This window comes from Myotis myotis, unplaced genomic scaffold, assembly GCF_014108235.1.
Source record: "Myotis myotis isolate mMyoMyo1 unplaced genomic scaffold, mMyoMyo1.p scaffold_m19_p_10, whole genome shotgun sequence".
Classification (NCBI taxonomy): Eukaryota; Metazoa; Chordata; class Mammalia; order Chiroptera; family Vespertilionidae; genus Myotis; species Myotis myotis.
In genome coordinates, this window is record NW_023416314.1 from 40,175,678 (window position 1) to 40,186,496 (window position 10,819).

The following is a 10,819-nucleotide window of genomic DNA, read 5'->3' on the forward strand; positions in this document are numbered from 1 at the left end:
TTTCCAGGCCTATATTTGCAAGCAGGAGGGGCCGGCAGATATAGACTGGAGAGAAGGGGACCGATGTGTTGCACCACCCTTCCCTGCTTCGCTTTCTGCCTCTCTGGCCCTTCCTTTTCATTGATTTCTGCTGATGCTTCTCAGGATTCTGTCCATGAATCCTCTTGAAGTCATTAAACTCACTCTCTTTGCGTAATGTCATCTACTGCCACAGCTTTGACAACTGTTTATTTACTGACAACTCCCAGATTTATAACTGCCAATCCGATCTCTCTCCTGAGCTTCAGACCTGTGGACATCTCAGAGTGTCTGTACCAAAAGTGCTCTGGTCCCCCACAAGTAGTCATCACCAAATCGTGCCAAGTTTCCCTCGGAGACAGCTGTCAGTCTTCCCACTTCTCTACTCCCCACTGCCGGCGCAGTTCAGGCTAACAGCAGCTCTCATTCAGATGACTACATCGTACCTTTGCCCTCCTCCACTCTTTTCTCAAACTGTTACCAAACTCATCTTTCCACACTCTGATAATGCTGTTTAAAATCCACCACGGACTCCTCTTTGCCTACAGAGTAAAGCTCAGGTTTCATGACTTAACCCCAGCCTACTTCTTCCGTCTTCTCTCTTGCAACTCTCCTGCCAAGACATGTGCCAAGGTTTTCAGTTCTCCAGGCCCTGCGCTCACTTCCAGCTCCAGCCTGTGCTGTGGACGAGCCTTTTAGGGCCTCAGTCACTCTTGTGCCCGTGAGGCTTTCAGCCTAGGCAAGACCCTGATTCACGGGTTTCACATGAAATCCAGGATAACTCCCCCTCAGCGGGAAAGAGTGAAAATTAGGTTGAAAGAACATGTTCAGAACATTTCTGAGACCCCCTGGGGGCCCATGTCCTTGGATAAATGACTGGCTGGGGTTTGGATGCTTCATTCCGGCCCTGAATCCGGAAGCTGATGGGCAATTTGTGCAATTGTTTCCTGCTCAGGTCCGCGCAGCTCCCCCTCCGCCTACACAGAACCACCGCAGGCCAGCAGAGAAGGTCGAGGATGTGGAAATCACGCTGGTGTGACGATGGGTTTGCCCGTCCGTTACTGCTACAATCAAGGTCAGGCTTGGAGTTTGGCCAGTCTTGTTTTTTAGGCACCTTTGCATGATGAAGACTCTTGAACAGAGCAAAAACCAGGAGGATTATATGTGACTGGGTAGCTTGGTGGACTCCTCCGACATGTTGAATATTTTGTGCCTTTTTTTGTTGTCATTTTCTATGTCATCTCTCCTACCATAGCACAAATCCTAGCGGGCCCTCCAAACAGAGGGACAGCCCTCGTGCCTAACAGCGTCCGTTTTTATATGAGACTCAAGACTAGGCCTCGTGCAGGCACAGTCACAGAGATGCTGACCGTGTGCACTCGTACAGTATATTACTGTGGCCACAGGATGTGGCAGAGATTCTCGTCTCCAAGTGGCTTTTGCTCGTCTGGTTAAGTTTAATCAGATCACGTTGGCTACATAAGGAAGCAGGAGGGATTCCAGGGAGGCTGGCTCCTCCCCGCAGTTGGTCCCGACTGAGAAACCAGTGGACTGCCCCGAGTCTAGCGCCAATTGCATTAATGCACATCTCTACCACAGCTAACGGGTTTAAACAATAACAGCGTCGTTTGTATTAATATTTATGCCATTCATTTAGTACTAGTAGAGCTAATATGGAGGGGCTGAACTAGCAGCCAAATCTTGTCCATCACATAGGGTAGTAGAAAGGAGGCTGCGGCCAAGGCAGAAATGGATCTTCCAGATCTGAAATGAGCCGATTTAATGTTCTTTTTGTATTTGGGTATTTCTCATCTTAATTTTTTTGCAGCACATACTCTTCTGACCAGTATCCTTAGAATCTGAATGTCTAGGTAAATTGGGGACACACACTTGCCTTGTTGAGCTTCTCTACTGGAGAGCCGCTGGCATCGTTTTATTCCCAAGTCGTGGACTGGCCCAGCCAGCCAGGTTGTGGCTGGCCCAGCCCAGCGGTCACCCCCCGACAGAAAATGCCGCTTCCCAGGTCCCACTGACATTTCCTTGGGAGGAAGAACCTGTGGCTCATGAAGGAAACCAGCTTCCTACGAAAAAGGACTAAAAGACTGCACACCCTGCACAAGTGCAAATGGGCACGGAAAAGACAAGTTCTCCGCATCACGAGGAGAGCCAGGGGGATTCCTCCACGGGCCAGCAAGCCCCCAGCGCAGGTGTCCCAGAGCCCTCTGCTGGCTCTCCACTTCCTATGGAAGGTAGGGGGGGTGTCACCTAGGGACTAAGGGATATTTGCCAGTTGCTTTTTTTTTTCTTTTTTTTAAGAAATCAAATTTGCAGAATTTAAACGTTGTATTACGCTTTGAAAACTCCTAAGACTCTAGAAACTTGAAGTGCTCGCCAAATGTCCCCATGGGAATTTTTAAGGTCATAGCTGAAGAAATTTTCAGTCTGCCGTTTGATCATTTCAGTGACAATACCAACTGATGAATTTTCTCCATGATTTGGGGTTTCTTTTTTTGTTTTTTGTTTTTTTGTTATTTTTGCATTTCTTAATCTGTTGATCTATTTGAGGTCTTTTTGTGTTATCAAACTTATTCTTAAGTTTAAAAAATAAAAGGGTGGGTTTTTTTAAGATTTTAAAGTTTGCCTACATGTTAAATATCTTCAAAGCACTTTAAAAATCTTCCAAGTGCTTGAATAAGGCAGTTCTTGCCACCCAGTCTTGTATTCTCTCTCTAGTTAGCCAAATTGTCCTTGAATCTGGGTTTTCCACACTCTCAGAGGGTTATTTGAAATTTTGTTATATGTTAAATATTTTTTGGAAGAGCTGCTAATTTTATTTTAAAAAATCAATGTTGTACAAATAAGCCTCCTTTTTAAGAACTCCTCCCTCCAGGACATATAACCCAGCATCACAGTGCACAGGGCCCGGCTTAGAGGGAGCTCCTCTGTGCAGATGTGCTTTCTTTACGTAAAGTGGCTGTAAAAAGTTTGTATTTATTATGTATAAAATGTTGAATAATAAAAAAATGGAAGTAAGTTTTCTAAGTTTACTTATAAAGACACACTCCTAGGCCCTTCTTTAACCATGTGACAGATACAGAGGGGTATCTGTTAACCCATCCCTGGGACAAGCAGTTCCTGATGCCACCAGCTGCCAGGTGTAACATTCTGGATACCTAGAGAGAGTAACAAGTAAGTTGTGGCCTTGCTTTCAAGGTCCTTTTCAGCGGTGGGGGACAGGTACCCACGTGACAGTGCTGTGTGACGTGCTGGGAGGGAGGGGAGGACAGTGCGCGGGGAGCTGAGCATGGAGCTGATTCTGCAGCTGCAGGGACAAGAAAGTCACTGAAGTCCCCTCGGAGGATGTAACTGCTGGCTTCTGGGAAGTGGGAATTCTGAACTCCTCTGCCCTTTCCTCAGCCTCCACCCTCAGGAGTAATGAATCAAGCAGAGATTTTACTGGCCCCAGGGGTGGATGGATTCCTGGTTAAAAGCTGAGTCCCTGTGGCTCCCAGCCGGCCACACTGAGGGTCAGGGCTCGGCATGTTTGGGCAGAGGCCTACAGCTCTCCTCTTCCCAGAGCTGCACACATGTGATATGTATTCTCCCAGATATTTTCTGGCCATAAAACTCATACCCCTATACACATTGCCTTTTTATATATGTGGGATTATATAATACATTTAGGTTTACCTCATTCTTTTTGAAGGCTACATTATAATCCATTATCTGAGCATAACTTTAAGAGTAGTTTATTGATTTTTGAGAGAGAGAGAAACATGGATGTGAGAGTGCAACATTGATCGGCTGCCTCCTGCACGCCCCCTACAGGGCATTGAGCCCGCAACCCAGGCATGTGCCCTTGACCACAAATTGAACCAGCAAGCTCCTGGTGCATGGGATGACCCCAAACCAACTAAGCCACACTGCCCAGGGCTGTCTGGTCATAATTTAAACATTCCTCTAGTGACGAGTGTTTAGGTTATATCCATCCATTTGCTATTAAAAAGTTTGAAATTAACATCTTTGTACATAATTCTTTATAAATTTGTCCCAGTAAAAACATTGGGGAAATTTCTAAATATGTAATTTGAGAGTCAAAAAGGTGTTGTGTTTTTTTAATTTTTTAGATGTCTTTGTTGTTAATTCTCACTGGATATTTTTTCCATTGATTTTTAGAGAAAGCATTGATTTTAGAGAGAGTGAGAGGAGAGAAACATCAATGTGAGAGAGCCCCATCAATTGGTTGCCTCAACCAATGACCCTTCAGTTTGTGGTCTGACACTCTAACCACTGAACCACCGGCCAGACCTAATTTTTTTTAGACTTTGCCAAATTGGCCTACAAAAGGATTGCAACCATTGACACGCCCACCAACAGCATTGGAGGTGACAACATGGACTTTGGAGTCAGAAGGTCTGAGTGAGATTCTGGCTCCTCTTTGAGAGCTGTGGGAACTAAACCTCAGCATACTCATCGGACATCTGAGAGTAATACTGCGGACCCCAGAAGGATGCATAAAGTGAGCAGCACGGTGGTCACAAACGTTCCTCATGAACCTCTTCCATATTCGGCGTCCTCTCCTTCAGAGTCCTTGCTCCTCCAGCCTCGTGATAACACAGGGCTGCCATGGGGCCCAAGGGGAGGCTTGTGTGTGAATGCTTTACCGTAAATGAGACAAGGTTGTGCACATTAAATGTCATTTCCACCTGCCTTCACCTGCTAATGAAAAGCTGCTCACCTCTGAGACTGCTGTTGGCATCAGCGGATTAGTCTGTGACTCAGGAACAGAGTTAAGCTAATTGCCCCACCCTAATGTCACAGCTACATTTTGGCCTCCTTCATCACAGGAACTAACTGTAATGCAGTCAAGTTGGATTCACAGCACATCACCTGGATCCCTTTCTTCTCTGACCACCACGTCCACCAGCCAGACACAGACGCTAGTGAGAGGACGTGGGTGACCTTTCCCTCCACGCTGCCACATTCCCAGCTATAAAAGGAGTGAAAACGGGTGATTTCCAAGGACTTATCCAACTCCCAGTGTTCTAGATAAGTTTTCTTTCTTGACGCAGAGTGAGAATGTCGCACAGAAAGGTTGCAGTATTTGAGAACAGACTCGCACACAGAGACTTCTCGGGTGGCCAGCAATTGGAAAACCCAAGCCCCTGCACCGTCCCCTGAGACAAAGCAAACCCTCAGTTTCCAGGTCGGGATCGAATCCCAGGCTCCACTGTTCACTGGCTGCCCGAGGAGCCCAGCTGCAGCTTTGCCTGTGGGGCCACTAACGGCCTAGCCCTCTCAGAGTGGCCTCCTGACAAAATCTGGCTGCTCGGACTCTGCATTTATGTTGCTCATTACAAAGTTGTTTTTCATGACAAAAATACAACCACGTTACAGAAATGTTAGCTAAGGGGGAGAATTATCATTTGTCCCAAAGTCTCACAACTTGACACAACCAGGATGTTTCTTCCTAGACTCTCCCTGTGTTTGCTCTGTTACTGCTTGACCTGCCAAGAGCCCTGTGACTGCCAAAGAGCGTCTTGTTCCTGGACCATTCTCCTGGTCCCACTGGCCAAAGAACAAATGTACTTCTGTGGAATGTTTTCCTGAAATCTGATCCTGAAACAGAACAGAAGGGAACCTACATCCCTGCCACACTGCGCGCTAAACTCCTGAGCATCCTTTTCGTTCTTATCACCCACGTGCCCCTGTGAGGGGCGAGGAAGATGAGCCAAATGGCCTGTATTCAAGTCCCTGAGCCGCCCACCAAGCTGTGAACTTCGGCTTGCTTTCCTCACCCTACAGTGAGAATGAAAAGGTAATACAGGGGACCATCCAATTAAAACTCAGATCCATAAGGGACTCACTCAGGGGGCAGAGTCAGTGAGCACCAAAGCCCAACTGAAGCAAGTCTTGCCCCATAGGGGTGTCTCCAGCACAGAAGTTCTCCCACCGTAGAAACAGCTGATTCTCACAGCCAACTGGCCTGGAGGTCTAATCCTCCCAGTGTTACCTACAACAATCAAGGCTTAACTACAACAAGACTGTGCACAAAGACCACAAGGGGGTGCACCAAGAATGTCTACCTCAGGTAATTAGGGAGGCTGAGCCACTGGGCCCCATAGGACACTTAGCACAGAAAGCCACTCTATAGACACAGCGAAGCATAAAAAATGCCAACACAAAGAAACAGGACACAAATGACAGAAATGGAAGAAAGCAAACTACTGGATATAGTGTTCAAAACCACACTTTTAAAGTTTTTCAAGAAATTTCTAGAAACCGCTGATAAACTCAATGAGATCCTCAAGAAATCTAGTGAGACCCTCAATGTTGTGATAAAGGGCCAACTAGAAATTAAGCATACACTGACTGAAATAAAGGATATTATACAGACTCCCAACAGCAGACCAGAGGATCGCAAGAATCAAGTCAAAGATCTGAAATACGAAGAAGCAAAAAACACCCAACCGGAAAAGCAAAATGAAAAAAGAATCCAAAAATACGAAAATAGTGTAAGGAGCCTCTGGGACAGCTTCAAGCGTACCAACATCCAAATTATAGGGGTGCCAGAAGATGAGAGAGAGCAAGATATTGAAAACCTCTTTGAAGAAATAATGACAGAAAACTTCCCCTACCTGGTGAAAGAAATAGACTTACAAGTCCAGGAAGTGCAGAGAACCCCAAAGAAAAGGAATCCAAAGAGGACCACACCAAGACACATCATTAAAATGCCAAGGGCAAAAGACAAAGAGAGAACCTTAAAAGCAGCAAGAGAAAGACAGTTACCTACAAGGGAGTACCCATATGACTGTCAGCTGATTTCTCAACAGAAACTTTGCAGGCCAGAAGGGAGTGGCAAGAAATATTCAAAGTGATGAATACCAAGAACCTACAACCAAGATTACTCTATCCAGCAAAGCTATCATTCAGAATTGAAGGTCAGATAAAGAGCTTCACAGATAAGAAAAAGCTAAAGGAGTTCATCACCACCAAACCAGTATTATATGAAATGCTGTAAGGTATCCTTTAAGAAGAGGAAGAAGAAGAAAAAGGTAAAGATACAAATTATGAACAACAAATACACATCTATCAAGTGAATCTAAAAATCAAGTGAATCAATAATCTGATGATCAGAATGAACTGGTGATTATAATAGAATCAGGGACATAGAAAGGGAATGGACTGACTATTCTTGGGGGAGATGGGCGAGGGGTGTGGGCGACGCGGGAAGAGACTGGACAAAAACCGTACACCTATGGATGAGGACAATGGGTGGGGAGTGAGGGCGGAGGGTGGGGTGGGAACTAGGTGGAATTATGGGGGGGAAAAGAGGAACAAATGTAATAATCTGAACAATAAAGATTTAATTTAAAAAAAAGAAGAAAAGGTAATACAAATGCCCTAAGCTCCAGGAGGATCAAATAAGATGACGTACAGATAAGCTGATATTAATTTTAACTAGTGGATGTGCATCCAGAGAAAGGAAACAGCCTTGCACTGACTTGGTCTTAGCCTCAGGTGGGTCCGTGCCTGGGGCTGCCAGGATTCCTCCAGAGAACATCTATCCAACTGTTGTTTGTCCTGTCAGCAAACTGACTGCTCCAGGCCATGTTCTGGTGACACAAATGTCTCCCCCGTTACCCAGGGGGAGACTCAGGAATGGGAGACCTGAGCCAAGCGTCTCCCAAGACAGGAAGATGACCAGGGGGCAGCTGGAGCCCCAAACTAGGGTTCCTCCCTCTGGGGGTCTCAGGCTCATGAGATCTGAGAGTGGGCAGGGCAGGCAGAGGATGCAGTACTCAAACCAGCAGAACAGCCCAGGGAGGAGCTGTTTGGTGAGGGTCACCTGTGGCGAGGCCCAGAGTCATGGGGCAGGAGGACTCAGATCGGACGCTCCATGCCCTGGAAGACACTGCTTTGCCCGGGCTCTCCCAGGAGACCAGGCCAGTCCCTCTGCAGAACCTGAGTCCAGTTTCCAGAAAAGAGGGACAGGCCTGAGTTCTTATCCTGCGCAAGTCCCTGCCCCCTCCCTGGGAAGCAGCCTGAACATCTGAATACTCCCTGCACAGTGCTCAGTACTGAAAACCTGGGTACCAACTACTGAGAGCCTGGATCAGCGTTCAGCACCAGGGCTCTGCCCCCACCTCCACGAGCAGGGGCTGCAGAGACCAGGCGCAGCCTTCCCAGCCGCATCCCCTTGGAGCATTTGCCCCACCCGGCCGTGGCCAGCCACTCTTCCTCCAGGCCCACCTCATCCCCGAACATCTCTGGCTCCTCCAGGAAGCATTCCTTCCACATAAGTGAAGGTTGTGTGCTCCCTCAGGTGAGGCCACTGCACCCCAAGGGTGTGCTGTCAGTTTGGCCCATAGAGAGGAGGCTTAAGGGGAGCGGAGGGGGTGCTGTCCCAGGAGTCGAGTCAGATCATTTCCTGAGCACCTTTTCTGTTATCGAAGCAGTCTTCGCTGCAGTCCTGTGAGGGACTTGCCCCAAACGGTATAGCTGATAACAGCCTCCTGTTTCCCTCACTCCTGTGGCCCTGCATGTCCCTCACTGCAAAAGACACTAACCCTCCAAGCTCAGGCCCAGGGCCCAGAATGGAAAAGAAGATGCAGGGAGGAATCACCCCCTGGCAGGGGGTACACCACGGGGACACGGGTGGGGGGATGCCATGCAGCTCTGCCTAACTGGAGCCCAAATTCTCTGGTTGGTTTGTGTGTGTTTTTAAGTATAATAGTCGCAATCCAGCTGTGCCAGCTGTGTAATCTCACATCACTTAACCTCTCTGAGCCTCGATTTTCTATTCTGTAAAAGAAATACCTACATCACAAGGTGGTTGGGAACAAATAAAATACCATAGGATGCCCTAGCCGGCTGCTCAGTGGATAGAGCGTCAGCCTGTGAACTGAAGGGTCCCGGGTTCGATTCCGGTCAAGGGCATGTACCTGGGTTGCAGGCTCCTCTCCACAGCCCAGGCCCTGGTCAGGGCATGTGCAGGAGGCAACCAATCAATGTGTTTCTCACACATCGATATTTTCTCTATCTTTCCCTCTCTCTTCCACTCTCAAATCAACGGAAAGATATCCTCAGGTGAGGATTAAAAAAAAATAATTTTTTAAAGAGAGACCGCAGGAAAAGTGCAGAGCACAGGGCCTGACACGAGCACTGGGTAATGGTGGCTCCTGGAAGCGCTGGTCTTTCTGGCCATGAATCCCAGGAGACGGCATGGCCTCAGCAGACACCAGGCAGCTGGTGACTCCTGGTGGCCACCTGGAGCCAGGACATGAGCCTCTGGAATTTTAGATTCTAAGAACGCTGGACTCCAAGTGTCTTCAACTGTTGGACTTGCAGTCCTCGGGCAGAATTTAGCCACTTAAACATTTCCTGGGGCTTTCTCTGTGCCAGGTCTGACCCCAGGGAATACTTCCCATCCTGGTCTCTTCCAAGAGTTCTCTGCTAACGCTGAAGGGAGGCAGACACAGACTGGAGCACAAACCGGAGGCGGGCCCTGGCCAGCCTGGCAAATGAGGCAAATGTGAATTGGGGACTGGAGGGAAGAACAGTCTGAATAGAGAGAAAATCACATGGAAGACACATTCAGAGTAACCAGGACATGAAGATGCAGCCGAGGCCAGCAGGGTAGGTCCAAGGGCTTTGAAATTCAGGCCGAGTTTCTCTGCAGGCAGCAGGGGACTCCAAATGGTTGAACATGTGACCATGACACCTTAGAACGTCATGATGGCAAGGAGGGGGCCGGTGGGGTAACAGGAGATCCAGAAGGTGGCCTGCAGTGGCAGCAGGGTTGGAAAGAGACATGGTGGCCCCAGGCCTTGGTGCCAGAGGATATGCCGTGTGAGGGGAAGAGGAGCTTATGCCGGGCGGGGGGGGGGGGGGGGGGGGATGAGGCCCAGGAGGCAGCTGGGTATCTCACCTAGAGTTCAGGGGTCAGCTGGGCGACCAAGAGCAGTGAGTGATCTGGAGTCAGCAGATTTGGGTACTTGACCAACACACAGTCTTTGGCATGTGCCAGGAGCTCTACAAATACTAGTACTAGCACAATGGGGCCTTACAACAATCCTTGAGGTGTACGATACATCCCATTTTACAGAGAAGGAAACTGAGGCACAGAGACGATAACTTGCTCAAAACCATTCAGCTGCTAAATAGCGGAGCTGAGCGTCCCACCCAGACAGTCGGCTAGAGTCCAGGCTCTTAGCTCTCTGCTGTCCATTCTGGAAATGGTTTCCAAAACCCTGGGACTGGCAACGACCCCAAGGGAAACTGTAAGATGATAAGGAGGCTTAGGTTCTAGAGTGGAGCCTCTGACTCAGCTGGGCAGATCCCCACAGGTCAGCCCTCATCGCTCCGGACAGCGGTCGTCCTGCTGACCCCTCCGCCGTGCCCCAGGAGGATGAAGGAAAGGGGGTCCCCAGGCTCTACCCTGTTGGGTCTGCCTTGCACTTCGGCGGCATATTGTGAAGATTAAATCAGATGCTGATGTAAGCGACGGCCCAGGCCCAAACCCAGTCCACTGCTACCCTCCCAGACACACAGGCCATTCCCCACCTACTCGGGCTCTGCCTCTGGAGCAAGAACTTGCCTGGTCTAAAGGCAGGCCTGTGTCCCAAGTACTTGCCATCACTTTCCAATTCGTTAGGACCCTTTCCACCAGGGCCCTTCCCGGCTGCCTCCCCTCCTCCCTCCTCGGACTCCCACGGCCCCTCCTCGGCCTGTCTACTCTGAGTGGGCCCAAGGTGTTGGCTTGGCCTCAGGACCAGCGTGGACCAAGGGTGATGTTCCC

The 10,819-nt window shown here is 48.8% G+C and overlaps 1 protein-coding gene across 5 annotated transcripts in view; it reads left to right on the forward strand.

The window, feature by feature from the left end:
* The window catches only part of FCHSD2 (FCH and double SH3 domains 2), a 178,160-nt gene extending 175,109 nt beyond the window's left edge, over window positions 1–3,051 (forward strand). For all 5 annotated transcript variants that reach the window (XM_036325062.1, XM_036325061.1, XM_036325064.1 and 2 more), the window contains one exon: window positions 974–3,051. In XM_036325062.1, the coding sequence (XP_036180955.1) occupies window positions 974–1,128 (155 nt within the window). In that variant the 3' untranslated portion in view covers window positions 1,129–3,051. The remainder of the gene's footprint in view (window positions 1–973) is intronic.
* The last annotated feature ends 7,768 nt before the right edge of the window (window positions 3,052–10,819 follow it).